The 14747-nt window shown below is 42.6% G+C and overlaps 1 protein-coding gene across 1 annotated transcript; it reads left to right on the top strand.

Moving 5' to 3' along the window:
* The first annotated feature begins 3549 nt into the window (after positions 1 to 3549).
* Positions 3550 to 14268, top strand: Pstk (phosphoseryl-tRNA kinase). Its single transcript, XM_057780075.1, has 6 exons — positions 3550 to 3773; positions 5814 to 6105; positions 6334 to 6532; positions 9983 to 10058; positions 10550 to 10643; positions 13816 to 14268. The coding sequence occupies exons 1-6, from the start codon at positions 3555 to 3557 to the stop codon at positions 14013 to 14015; spliced, it is 1080 nt and encodes a 359-aa protein (XP_057636058.1). The 5' UTR covers positions 3550 to 3554; the 3' UTR covers positions 14016 to 14268.
* The last annotated feature ends 479 nt before the right edge of the window (positions 14269 to 14747 follow it).

Genomic DNA, 14747 nt, shown 5'->3' with positions numbered 1-14747 from the left:
AGTATATGCTACCCGGGCCGCATTTGGGGCAATGCGACCAAAGTTGATGGTGTTATTCCACTCCGCACGTCACCCCAGTGGGCTGTGGAGGAAAGTGTGGAGCTCGGTGTTTAGCACCGCAGCATACTATTGGATGACAGAAGGCATTAAACAGCTGAACCGATGGTGGCACAAAATCAGGCTCCTGGACCTCAGGAATGAGCTGGAACATGGCGAGCACGTCCTAAGTGGCAGAATTCTTAAGGTTAGGAAACGTCCAGGGGACACACAGCCTAGACTGTACCTTAATGTTCTGCACTCTTGGCCTTGACAAGAAATGGCAATGGGCCTCTTTCTTTGCGGAAACAGATTCTACAATCAAGCTTTCTGTGGGAACAAGTGGGACTTGAAACTTTATAGAACCCACAGGAAAGAAAGCTAGGTATTGTCTGCCTCCAGTGGCTTCCTGAAGTGTCTTGTGTAGATAATTTTAACATCTTTGGGGTTATAGACGAATTTTCTTGCCTACCCCAAAAGATGTTAAAATTTCTACAAAGAAATGTGGAATACCCGCATTTCAAAGTTGTGTTTGAGGCCATACAGTCTCTGGAGAATAGTTTTATTCGCCCATAACCTAATTTTGTCTCAGAACTTAAGAGTTCATCACTCAGAAAAAAAGGCTTTCCTTTAATTTCCACTTTAGTCTGCTTGTGTAACCCTGTCCAAAAATGTATGTGTCTTCTGGCAAGAAAAAGATGGTTGAATGTAATTTTCTATAGGCAGTCACCAGGGTGTATGTAAAGTGCGTTCATCAAGTGTGAAAGAAAAATCAAAGACCCGGGAGGCAGAGGCAGGTGGATCTCTGTGAGTTCGAGGCCAGCCTGGTCTACAAGAGCTAGTTCCAGGACAGGCTCCAAAGCCACAGAGAAACCCTGTCTTGTAAAAACAAAACAAAAGAAGAAGAAGAAGAAGAAGAAGAAGAGGAAGAGGAAGAGGAAGAGGAAGAAAAGAAGAAGAAAAATCAAAGACCAATAGAAACAAAATTCAGAAATAACCTTTAATGTTCAAAGACCCAGTATATGAAGATTTTGTAAAACTCACACGTTCTAAATTGTCATCATTTCTCTTCTGTATGTCACAGGGTTCAAAGTTTTTATTCCAGCCAACTGGGACCAAGGTGTGGCCCCGAGTGTCCAGAACACAGGTTTTTAAGGGCAGAAACCTGAAAGTTGAGGCATCTGACTCAGCAGCTGTAGGGGACTTTGCAGCATAAGCAGGTTTAACAGAAGCTGAGATAAGCATTTAGCTATCCGAGGTTCCACACAAACAGGCAGCTAAGGTGAATGGTTAGCTGGTGGGGGTTCTGCACAAACAAGCAGTTTCGACAAAAGCTAAGATAAGTTAGCTAGGACCTTCTGACCTTTGGTCTCTAGAATAAATAGAGTTAGGTACTTTTCTGTGGGATTCCCTGGCGTCAAGATCAGATTATACCTGGAACTGGCCTCGGCAGGAGTACAAGATGAAGGAACCTCTGCATTTGTCTTGGCCTGTCACACTATTTCCTGCTTCCTCTGGTTATGAATTAGGTTAATATCTATAGACATTCCAAAGGGAAGTATACTCTAGAAACACTAACTTGCAATTTTGTACACAAGATTAATACCGTGTGGATTTTTACTTCCTTAAATAAGGCTAATGAATCAGAAAACTAAAGACACTTGTCATAAAGACTCCTGCCAATAAATCCCCATTTCTTCATTCCCTCCAAAGCTGTTACCTTTCTTCATCTCTGCTTGTCACGTGTTGAGGCACTACCTTCATCTGAACCATCCTGGGCTTTTCTTTCCCGAGCCAGGAGCCTATTCTCATCCCCTCCAGATCATCCTCTGCTCTGCCCTCTGCCCTGTCGCTTCTGATGACTGATGCTGCTGACTGAGCCGGCATCACCACGCCTGGTGAACTCTGATCCCACTTCCTCCCAGTCTCCTCCCAGAATACTATTTCTTCCAGTAGTTTTGACAAAAACAACAACAACAAAAAAAGCCTTTATCATTCATAGCCAAGCTTGAATCTCTGTTGTAGAATGGAATCGATTTCTCTGCTGCTTTACAACCTTTGAAGGACTTGTAGTCCCAGGCTCAGCCAGTTTCCATATTTGCTTCCCCTTCCAGCTACATGCTTGCTGATAAGGAATTGTTTTGTGCTTGGGAAGTTAAGAACAATTCTACTGTGTGGACTTGTTAGAGATAGCAGCTTTATCACAATAATTTATTGATACAGAAGAACTCATTATGCTCTCTAAGAGACTTTCAAATCTGCACTCACTGAGGCATAGTGGCACATACCTGTTGTCCCTAGCTACTTGGGAGACAGGTGGAAGGATCCCTTAAGCCCACAAGTTAGACACTAAACTTGGCAATAGTAAAAACAAACAACAACAAAAACAACAACAAAAAATGCCTTCAGAATATGAGTCAACACATATTTGAAAGGTATTAAGTAGTGAGATTTTAGTGGCTAAATATACCTGCCTTTTACCCAGGAGTGTATGTCCCAACAAGGTGGTTATAGGAAAATAATTTCCCTCTTGCCTAGAACCACATAGCTATACTTACCCTCCCTCCTCCCCTCACCAATCACAAATTCATTGGTTACCTGCCGGGAACTGATGGGACATAAAAGGAGTGGAAAGAAGGAATCAAGATGACGTTTTGTTGATACCCCTATAAAAAGCAGCCAAGATGGGGAAGCAGCTCAAATAATTCTGGATTCAGTATTTCTTACACCACACACACAACATTTTCCTTGTTTGGTAGTTCTTGGTGGTTTGTGTTTTTTTAGGAGGGTTAAGGAGTTTGAGAGAGGGTCTCATGTATAATATCTCGAACACTTGCCCCTCCTGCGTCTGCCTTTCAAGTGCTGGGATGATGGGCTTGTGTCCCAACTCCCAGCTCGCTACCTTTGTTTTTTAAAATCTATTTATAATCCCTATGTTCTTTCTCTTCCTGCATGTGTTGGAGGTAAAATCTAAGGATGTTTGTTTCCTGTCTTTATTTCTTCTTCGTTGCTGCCGCCTGGCGGCACCAAAACTCAATAACGAATACTCAACCCTTGCTCTTATCAAGCCCAGGAAAGGCAGAAAATAGGCTGTTCTCGCTTCGCCTCCTGCTGTCTGACTCCCCGCTCTTTACCCTCAGAGCCTTCCTTAAGAAGTTTCAAGTCTCCTGAGATTTTCCTGGACAGAGAAACCTCATTGTAACCAAACCAAAATGCAAAGCCCTAATGGCTTGAAGGTGGGGCAAGAAGGGTGATTATATTGGTAGTAAACCTAACTCAGGGGTCCTTTAAGAGTGTCCAGAAAGTACGAAAAGAAGAGCCGATGCCTCCCGGGCCTGGGGTACTGGCGTCAGGGACAGCTGACACCGGGCCTTCACAGAAGGCGCCTGGACAAAGGCATCCTTTCCGGGTCCGCATCGTCGCTTGTTCCTCCACTGTCGCCAGAGGGCGCAGCATGGTGCTGGTGCACAGCGCGTGCGCAGCAGGCGCAAAGGTTTCTGCAGGCCGCAGCGGAAGACATGAAGACTGCGGCGGCGGCGGCTGGGGAGGTCAGCGTTGACGGGCGGCCGAAGCTGGCACTGTGCGTCCTCTGCGGCTTGCCCGCGGCCGGAAAGTCGACCTTCGCGCGTGCGCTGGCCCTCCGGCTGCGGCAGGAGCGAGGCTGGGCAGTGGGCGTCCTCTCCTACGACGATGTGCTGCCCCCCGCGCTCCCGGATGACGCTGGCACACAACCTCGGGTCAGCACCGGGAGGGGGCGGGCGGGTGTGCAGACCCGGCAGAAGCAGTGGGGCTGTGGGCTGATGACGGCGAGCCGCCCAGGATCCCGACTCAGCAGTGCCTGTGTAGGAGGGGAAGCCTGATTGAGACGAAGGGAGCTGGTTAGGTCGTGTCTAGGAGACGAAGACCTGTGCTTGGAATAATACTATACAGCGCTGAGAGCCATGCTTTGTAGAGGTTTTATGCAAGTTTGGACCGTTCACATATTGCTTATTCTATGCAGTGGCGCTTAAGATAAGGCCTAGCTATGTTGCCCGGGTTGATCCCAAACTCCAGGGCTCAAGGATCATTCTGGCCCCGCCTCTTACTGTATCTGGGACTACAGGTGCCACCTCCAAATCCTATGGCAGAGTTTAGTTTACAAGGTGGATGTCCTAGTCAGATACCTCTGGATAACAATCCCTTGGGTAGTTGTACCATTTTGGAACTTCCCATGAGTATAAAGAACAAAAGTGATAATTGACAAATTTCTAGGTCCCTCCAGGGTTGGTCTGCCACTAGTATTGGAAAAGGTGGTGCTTTCTGGGTTGACAGCCAAACGGAGTAATAGACTTGAATTGTGTGCCCCAAGTATATACTTCTTAATCCCTGCACTTAGATCCCAGTGAGGTGCACCCCTGGTAGACGTACACGGAAGCAGACCGTGTGGAGAAGGGTCCAGTCTCCACTTGCATACTTACTCTACAGCAATGGCTTCTGGGATCTTTCTGAAATCTTAAATTGTTACATGTGATGGTTAGTGCTTGAGTGTCACATGAAGTAAAGGCAAATAGGATGACTGCATTCTGTATGTATGTACAAAGATAAATATACAAAGATACATGTATTCATTAGGTGAAAAAAATTCTAGATTTCTCCAGAATTTGCTGCTTCAGTTTTGGTTGCCGGGGCAGGGAGCAGTATTGTAATTGGGAGTTACTTGTATATGATAGTACTCTCATCGCTTTGGATAAAGATAAAAGTTACTGAACCAGATTATTTTTCCTTCACCTTATTACTGTGAATAGAACTCCCCCTCTTGGTCACTGTGATTAGAAAATCCCCACCCTTTAGGAAGTGGCACAGATTTCCTTCTCAGTGGGTCTGTCTGGTGTGCTTTCATGTGGACAAGGCAGGAGAAGGATTCATCTCCGATCCTTCTGTATTTCCTTCAGCCTTGACTTCAGAACTACAGTGTTCCCCACCACCCCTCAAAAAACACGATCACGTGCATTCTCAGGCTCCTATTTTCTCTCTCCTATCTGTTCCTGCCAGCTTTCCCAATCTCACAGTCCAGTTGCTGTGAGTTGAGGACCTTCAACTGACTTATCTAGCGGTTGGTACCCTTTTCATTTCAAGGACAAACCAACATTTTTTTTTTCTTCGAGACAGGGTTTCTCTGTGGTTTTGGAGCCTGACCTGGAACTAGCTCTTGTAGACCAGGCTGGTCTCCAACTCACAGAGATCCGCCTGCCTCTGCCTCCCGAGTGCTGGGATTAAAGGCGTGCGCCACCACCGCCGGGCTACAAACCAACATTGTTAGGGGTTGTTTTAGTTCAGCAGGATATTGATTTTGGCTCCTTTGTTCTCCTGTGTGGTAAAGGGCTCACTCCTCCTCATTCATTCACTGAACATCCATTTCTGGAACACCTGCCAGCCTCTGCTGGAGGCCACATGATCTAGCGGGGAGCCCTATGAAGGCGATGTATCTAGATACAGATAACTGATGGAAGCCCGGATAGAGTAGGGACAGTGTACACAATGGGGCTGCTCTGCCTTCTCCACAGTGCAGTCTGTGAAGGTTTCACACAGCTCTGGCGGCACTGGGGATATTCCAGGCAGAGGGTGCAGGATCTATGAAGACAGGAAGGTATGAGAAACAAAGTGTCTGTTGAGAACTTCCAATGTCTCAGTACTGTGGGCTGGAATTTTAGATGCGGTCAGGGTGGCAATAAAACAAGATGACCAGCCTGTTGGCTAAAGCCTAAAATAAATTTCAATTCTTTGTTATTGTTTTGTAGCCATCCCAGTGGAAAATGTTTCGACAAGAACTGTTAAAGCACCTGGAATGTTTCCTCGTCGCGGTCATTAGTGGGGGTCAGATGTCTGCCCCACCCAACAGGACTGAAACCATGTGGGAAGATTTTATAACTTGCTTAAAAAAACAGGACTTGATCTTTTCTGCAGCGCACGAGGCTCAGCCTTGCCAGCTCTTGGCAAAAACTGCTGTTTCTAGACGTTTGTTTTTGGTGTTAGATGACAACTTTTATTACCAAAGTATGAGATATGAAGTTTACCAACTGGCTCGGAAATGTAATTAAGACATTTTTTTATACATGGAAACATCGATTCACATATATGAAATCACAGCTGCCTTTAGTGACCATTTAATTGAATTAGGTCTATATGGATTTAATTTTTAAAATTGCTTTTCAGTATTGCAAATGGAATTTTCCCTGCTTCATGTGGGGCTGGTATATATTTATTTCACATTTCTCGAGAGACAGGTCAGTAATTTGGTGATTTTAAACCTGTTTTCAGATTCACTGGGCTTTTGCCAGCTCTTTTTAGATTGTCCCCTGGAAACATGTTTGCTGAGGAACAGCCAGAGACCCCAGCCACTACCTAATGAGACCATCCGCCTCATGGAGAGAAAGATAGAAAAGCCCAACAGCGAGAAAAATGCCTGGGAACACAACAGCCTTGTAATTCAGAGTTCATCATGTTCCTTGGAGGCCAGGTAACCTACTCTACATCATCTTAGTGTTCTCCCATGGGTACCCTGTAAAACATGCTTAACTGTGTGGGACTGGCCATTTGCCCACAGGCTTTGGAGGAAGAAGCTAAACTGAGAACAGCTGAGATTTGAATCCAAGTTTCTTTATAAATGTCTGCTTTTAACTGTTCAAATTGTAATGTCTCAGGCTGGGGAGATACCCCAGTGGGTTAAGGGCTTGGTGCACTGGACCTGAACTCAGATCCCCAGCACTGATAAAGTGGGGCATAGCTACTCACGTCTGTGGTCCCAGCTCTGGGTGGGGCTTGCTGACCAGCCAGTCTAGGTAGAAACCCTGTCTTTTGGTAGTCTTGTTAAAGTTGCCTAAATAGGTTGTGAAGTGTTTTCCTATAGATCTGAGCTAGAGGTACATCTCAGTGGTCAAACACCTGCATAGCTTGTGCTAAGCCATAGCTTGAAATCTAGTACTCCCAAAAGTTTTAAGTTGTAATGAAACTAACATGGGGTTTTTAATGGTTACCCTGCCTGTGTGTATGTGAAGCTTGCACACTCTGGGGACTTGGTTTCCATTGGCGATATGTCTGGAGAATTTTGGAGCAATATATTTCTCTTAGAAATTTCATGGTTGGGCGGTGGTGGCGCACGCCTTTAATCCCAGCGCTCGGGAGGCAGAGGCAGGTGGATCTCTGTGAGTTCGAGGCCAGCCTGGTCTAGAAGAGCTAGTTCCAGGACAGGAACCAAAATAAATAAATAAATAAATAAAAATAAAAAAAAAATTTCATGAATGATGGAAATGTTCTCTGCTCTGTCTAGTATGGGAGCAGCTAGTCATGACTGTCATCGAACGCTTAACTGTATCTAATGCAATTGAATAGCTGAGTTTTTAGTCAATTTAATGTAGCCTCATATGGCTACAAACTGTGCTGTTGAACAGTGTAGAGCTTAAGATACATTGTGCATTTTTTAGTTTAATTTTATATATACATATATATGTATATATATTTGAAATTTCCTCACTTTCCTCCCCCTCCATTGCTTCCCCCCCCCATTCCTTCTCAAATCTATGGCTTGTGTATATATAATATGTATTAGTAATATATAATTATATATATTTATACACACAGTATATAAATACAACTTGCTGAGTCTGTTTAGTGTTGATTGTATGTATGTGATTTCAAGGCTCACAACTTGGTATTGGAACTAGGGGGCTCATCCCTAGGGAAGATTAATTCTCATTCTCTCTCTCAGCAATCATTAGTTGCCTATAGTTCTTTGTCTAGGGACAGGTCTCATAAGAATTCCCCCTTCCAAGTAAGCGTGTTGTCATAGTTCAGATCTTTATTTGAGCAGGTAAATTGTTGAGATAATCATGGGTGTGGCTTCTCTGTCATTGCTAGGAGACATAATCTCCCATCACATTTTCTGGTCCACGGGCTCTTAGGATCTTTCTGTCTCCTCTTCTATGTTACCTGAACCCTGAGTACAGGAATTGTGTTATAGATGTATCCACTGAGGCCAGACAACAAGTTGCTCTTGTTGGTCTCAATTGGCTGGAAAGAGAAACTTCTGTGATGTGGGGTGAAAGCTGCACTTGTGTGTGAGAATAAGGATAAGAATCTGGAATGCTGTTGGGAAACTATGCTCATTTACTAAAATGGTGGCAGCAGGTTCTCATCTAAGACCCATAGCCTCACCAGCCCCAGGTCTCCAGTACCAGGAATGATTTCCTTCATGTTAGACCTTAAGTCCAGTTAGACAGCTGTTGGTTACTGCCAAGAAATTACTGCTACTGTTGCACCTTTAGGGATATTGTGTCATGCTGGTTTTAAGACAGATTCATTCCTTGGACAGATTTCTCTGTATGGTCTATATAGTTTATAAATTTCACATACCCAAAACAGAACAGAACTAGCACTTAGATTGCTATTGTTTATTCAGTTGATGAAATAAGCCACTGCGAGGTTTCCAGTTTTCTAACACAGGGTCTCAGAATGTAGCCCAGGCTGGTCCCGAACTCATGATCCTGCTTCAGCCTCCCAATTTCTGCAATTTTAGGTAGATGTGTGTACATCAATGGATTGCTGTCCTTTCTGGGGCACCTGTATATATTCTTCCTTTGGCAGTAAGTGGCTGCTTGAGGTACTGTTAGAATGGTATCAGTTGATCTTCACTTCCTTGACGCCAGTGAGACACAGGCCAGTGAGACACAGGCTTCTATCGTCACTTTCAGCCCTTACTGTAATTTGCAGTTTTGCCCCAGATCTTATGAACTTGGTTACTTGTACCTATGCAATAGCCCCAGGGCAACTGATTGGGGTTAGTGTCAAGTGTAGAGTTTGAAAAATACAAACTGAGAGGTAATATAAATGTGACTTATCCTGGCTTATAAAATAATAGTAACTACTTGGTACATACCACATACTGGCTGTGCTTCTGGACACTTTACAGTGTTATTCCATCTTCAAAACCCTTTAAGGGTAAAAAAAAATTGTATACAAATTCCATTTTATGCTGGGATAACTAAGGCCCAAGTAAATCAAGTAACATGCCTAGGAAGCAAGTGGCAGAACCATGGGACCCAGCGCAGTCACATTCTAGAGCCTGAACTCCAAATGAGAAAGATCAAGGTGGAGATGTTACATTGTACACTCACTGGCTTATAACTTCACCCCTGGCCCCTGTACTCCAAGTAAAACCCAACTTCTACTTATGACTTACATGTCCTAATAATCATCCTGCCACCACCCCAAACCAGCTTCCTATGCTCTGGGCACAAAAAGCTTGTTCCTCTCAGGCCCTGGTGTTTGTGGTCCAGTTTGCGCTAACTGCCTGGCTCAGCCATCTAACTGGAGTGAGTAAGGGCTATCTGACTACCCAGTCTCTCAGCACAATCACTCTGTTGTCTTCACGTAGCCACTTAACACTGTCCAGGGTTACATTTGTGCTCAGTGGTTTACCTGTCACAATCCATTCCATTTTCAGGATTAGAGTGGCTGGGCATTTTGTTATACCCCTAGATTAGCAGTTTCACAAATGTAGCTTTCCAATGTTTACATATGAGATGTTCAATATATATTACTGAATGAATGAATTCTGAGTTCTCTAGGGACCCTTGGCAAGTGAGGAAATTTGTAAGTCCTTATCTAGTAAATAAGCAGAAGCCAGAAGTAAACAGTATCTTTCTCTAGGGACTATAACAGTTTTAAAAGCCTATAGTCCAGGATGTAAATTAGCCTTTTATGAGGTAGGAATGGTTTCTAATTTGAGTTTCACTTAATATTTTACAAATGGAAGATGGCTTCCAAATCACTACGTTTATTCCCTTTCAATAAGGACCCTGAATGACAGCTTTGCTCTCCTGCATCCAATACAGTATTATTAATGCAGGTTCTTTAAAAAGCAAATGTTTTATAGAAAGATTGATTATACTGTATCTCACTTTCTCTGTAGCCTGGAGGTGACTGATTTGTTGCTTACTGCTTTGGAAAATCCCATAAAATGTGTTGAGGACAATACGGAACAAAAGGTAAATACGCCAGTTAGACTTGGTGCAAATGAGAAGGAATAGCTTTTTTGCAGGGAGACATTTTGAGCTGATGGCAAGAGAAAAGTGAAAGGCAGACTGTCAGCTGGATGGCACTGCACCAGCCTCTGGCTTCTGACATCCAGTCGGTGAGCTGCTGAGGGCCTGTGCCTGCTGGTCAAAGCCCCATGGTAAATGTTCAGAAATGCTGGAACCTTACATTGGTAACTAAAAGCGGGCAGTGATGGAAGTATTTACACCATCAAAACCCAGAAACACTACATATAGGTTGGAGGAAGTTTTTCTTTCTAGAAAGCCAGTTATTACACACTCACCAGCAACTTTACAACTGAACGTGATTCATTTGGATCTTCTACGAGGAAAAAAAAAACAGAAAAGCCACTGTGGCTTATCTTTTGGTCCCTTCAAATGAGTGTAAACCTTGGTCATTTATTTTATAAACTATTCCCAGTAACAATGTCTATATTACACAGGAAACAGACAGAATTATTTGTTCTACTAACATCCTCCATCAAGCTGATGAAACACTCCGCAGAACCATCTCTCAGACAATGAAGGAAGCCAAAGGTATGCGGTCTGGTTCTTTAGTTGGCTGGGGTGCTCTCTGTTGCTGCCACTTCCCTGACACCAGAGCTTAGTATCCACATTTCAGTTTAACAGCTGCTGTATGGTTACACAGCTAGACCATCCCTGGAACTGGGTATTTATCCATTTCATTCATTTTTATTGAGTCGTCTTTTTTTTTTACTAGATTTTTCCTTAGATACCAGGGAATCAATAGGAAGCAGAATATTTTAGTGAGGAGACAGACAAAAAGGTAATTTATTATATGAATATATGTCAGTCCCCTAAAGTAAATTTATTTTTAAGAATAATTAGGGTGCTGGAGAGGTAGCTTAGAGGTTAAGGGTACTCCAGGGTTAGGGGTCAAACAAGCATGGAATCTGAACCAGGTCACTTATTATAAATAGGAATAGTATTTTTTAAAAAAAAAATGTTTCAGATATGTGGTAAGTATAGCTTTTCAATAGTTGCTTTAAGTTTTGAATTTTTAACTCCACACTATGTTTAAAATTTGTTTTAAAAAGAAAAGAGCAGCTAACATTTAACTCCTTTGATATGCTACTCTTTACAATCATGTAAGGTTGGTGCAATTTTATAAATGAGGAAAAAAAATGGAGATGCACAGTGAATCAAGTAACTTTCCCAAGGCTGAAGAAGCTGCTAAATTTGAGGGCAACCTGAGATGAGGTTAATTCTGATTCCAGTCTGTTGTTATACGCCCCGCCTTTACCGTTACCTTCTTAAGAGCCCAGGACACTAAAAAGGACAGAGTGTTAACTGTACCAACAGTGTGTGATATAGTATGTAAATGGAGGCACGTGTGGAAACAAGTTTCACAAACACATCCTCATATTTAATGGAATGTTTTATTTTCTCATTTTAGAATACCCATTGCCACTCATTAATGAATTACAATCCAAAACTTCTAACAGGATTGGAACAGAAATGGCAGTGTAATTAGAACAAAGCAGAAACCATTCACTTTTTTCTCAGCCATTTGCCTCTTGTTCTGTTCTCAGCCCAAATCACTCACCATTCCCACCCACTGGAAAATACAGGCTCTTCTGGAGGGGAGAGGAGTGGTACTAGTTTCTAGATGTGTGCCTGAATAAAACTAAAAATTTAATTTCTCTGCCATCAAGAAAGTGAGATGACAGCCCACATATGGGATAAAACACTTGCAAATATTTCATGAGAAACCTGAATATATAAATATAAATATATAGAGAACTCTTTACTATGCAGTAACACACAAGTAACCCAATCTTAAAATGGACAAATATCTAAATAGACATCTTTTTCTCAAGGGAGATACAGAGGCGATCAACATTCAAATGAAGACATGTTAAAATTTAGTGAACAGCAAAATACAGATCAAAACCATAGGCTATACCACTCCACAGCCATTAGAATGGCCAAAATGAGAAGGTCCAAGATTTGTTGGAGATGTGGACAAATCAGAGCCCTCACAGCCTACTGGTGGAAATACAGAATGATGCACAGCTGCTTTGGAAACAGCCACGCAGTTCTTCTAATGTTGTTACCACGTGGCCCAGCTATTCTGCTCCATCGTGATAGGTTTGAGAGAGATGAAAACTTAATGTTGATATAATGCCTGTTTATAGCAGAACTATTCATAACAGCCAAAAGGTAGAAACAACCCAGCTCCCCACCACCTTATAAATGGAGAAATACAATGAGGTCACCCATACAAGAATGTTGTGCGGCTACAAAAAGAACTAGAATATTGGCCCGGAGAGAACAGGGGATCCTTGGGAACATCCCAACTGGAAGATGTCATATGAACATCCAGAGCTGGAAATGACAGCAGAAGGATTAGCGGTAGATTAGGAAGGGCGACTGTCAGGGGATACAGGTTGCTTTTAAGCTGCGAAAGTGTTGTAAAACTATGCTGGTGACTGCACATATGTGAGTAGTCTATAGACAGGGTACCTCAGGCTGTCGTGGAACTCACTGTGGACCAGGCTGGCCTGAACTCACAGCTCTACCTGCCTTTGCCTCCCCAGTGCTGGGATTAAAAGAGTGTGCCACTATGCAAGCTAAACCATCACATTTTACACTGATACATTTATGGTAAGTTATATCTCAATAAAGCTAATTTCAGATGCTCAGTAACATTACCCATATGGCAGTGCCTGGTAGCACATTTCCATCATCATAAAAAAGTTACTTGGGACAGCTGTTCAAATGTATTATTTATCAGCTTCAAAAAACCAAATTGTCATTTTATTTTTCAAAGCAAAAGATGGAAAAGAGGTATCCTGGCTCAAAAAGTCCAGTGTGGCATAGCAAGCCTTTAATCCTGGCACTTAGGAGACAGAAGGATGCCAGCTATATGAGTTTAGGGTTTAGGGTCAGCTTGATCTACATAGTGAATTCCAGGCCAGCCAGTGCTACACAGTGAGAATCTGTCTCAAAAAAAAAAAAAAAAGAAAGAAAGAAAGAAAGAAAGAAAGAAAGAAAGAAAGAAAGAAAGAAAGAAAGAAAGAAAGGAAAGAAAAAAATCTTTTAGGGGGCTAGAGAGATGGGTCTGTAGTTAAGAGCACTTGCTGTTCTTTGCAGAAGACCTGTGTTCGGTTCCTAGCACTGATGTGGCGGCTCATTGATAACTCCAATAATAGATCTTATGCCCTCTTCTAGCCTTTATGAGCATTAGGCATGGTAGGATGCTCATATATACATGCAGGAAAAACATTCAAATATATAATATAAAAATAAATAAAATCTTAAAAATATATATCCTTTTGTGCTTGTCTTCGGCTCATACACCAGAGTAGCTACTTAAACTGCTTGTGGCTCTTGCTTTAGATGACTTTGCTAGATCACATTAATGTTATTTCTTGTCCATAAATTATTACAATGCACCTAATTGTTTATTGGAGAATCTGGCCTATTTGATGTAATCAGATGGCAATAGGCAGCCCAAACTGACTTAGAGAAATAATCTGAGAGGGCTGGAGAGATGGCTCAGTGGTTAAGAGCCTTGCCTGCTCTTCCAAAGGTCCTGAGTTCAATTCCCAGCAACCACATGGTGGCTCACAACCATCTGTAATGAGATCTGGTGCCCTCTTCTGACCTGCAGACATACACACAGACAGAATATTGTATGCATAATTAAAAAAAAGAAATAATCTGAGAATATCTTTTATTTTAGATGAGAAAATACCTCTTAATAACTTGAAGCGTCTAGCAGAAGACCTTAACAAGCTCAAAGCAGATTTTTTGGAAGATCTACGACAAGGAAACAGAAAATATCTGTGCTTTCAGCAAACCACCGACTTAGCAGATATTATTTCTTCTTTTTGTGATGAGAGAGATACTGTTGTGCAGAAGTATTTTTCAAAGCAACATTAAACATTTCTAATCAAACTCCTGACTTGGGTAAACTTTTGCAAACAATTTTGTATGACTGGATGTTTTCTAGACCAATATTGTAAACTGCCAAAGACCACACTGAACAAAGACCATACTGAAAAAAAAAAGCCTCAAAATGTCTAATTTCAAAGTTCTACTTTACATGCCAGAAATTATTTCAGAGAACTACTTGCCAAATGTGACGCAGATAACTGATATAAGAAAGGCAGCCTTCCTCACTGATGTGCCCGGACTGGAGGGTAAAGCAGGTTAAACTGACTTGAATAAAGAGGACTGTCTTAGTTAGACATACAACTGTGACAAAATACCTGGCAGAAAACCACTTGAAGGAGGAGGGATTTATCTGAGCTCACAGCTTTCAGAGGTGTACATCGGGTGGGGAAGGCATGGCCGCTGGACTGGCTTCGTGCATAGTGGTAGAAGTTTGTGGCTGTTGTTTCTCACACTGTGGACAAGGAAGCAGATTCTAGACCAGAATCAGAGCAGATAAGACCTTCAAGGCCTGCCCCAGCAACCACTTCCTCCAAGTAAGCACCACACCCCCAAGGTTCTACAAAACCTTCTGAAATAATGGAACCAACTGGGGACCAAATGTTCAAATGGAAGGGCACATTTTTCATTCAAACCACAACAACTAGAAATGAGTTCAGACCTAAAGAGCTCTTTTGTTGTAAACTCGTATTTCTTTCCATAATAGATTCTAGAAATTCA

The sequence above is a fragment of the Chionomys nivalis genome, chromosome 8 (assembly GCF_950005125.1).
Source record: "Chionomys nivalis chromosome 8, mChiNiv1.1, whole genome shotgun sequence".
NCBI lineage: Eukaryota > Metazoa > Chordata > Mammalia > Rodentia > Cricetidae > Chionomys > Chionomys nivalis.
This window is presented reverse-complemented; position numbering and strand designations above follow the sequence as displayed.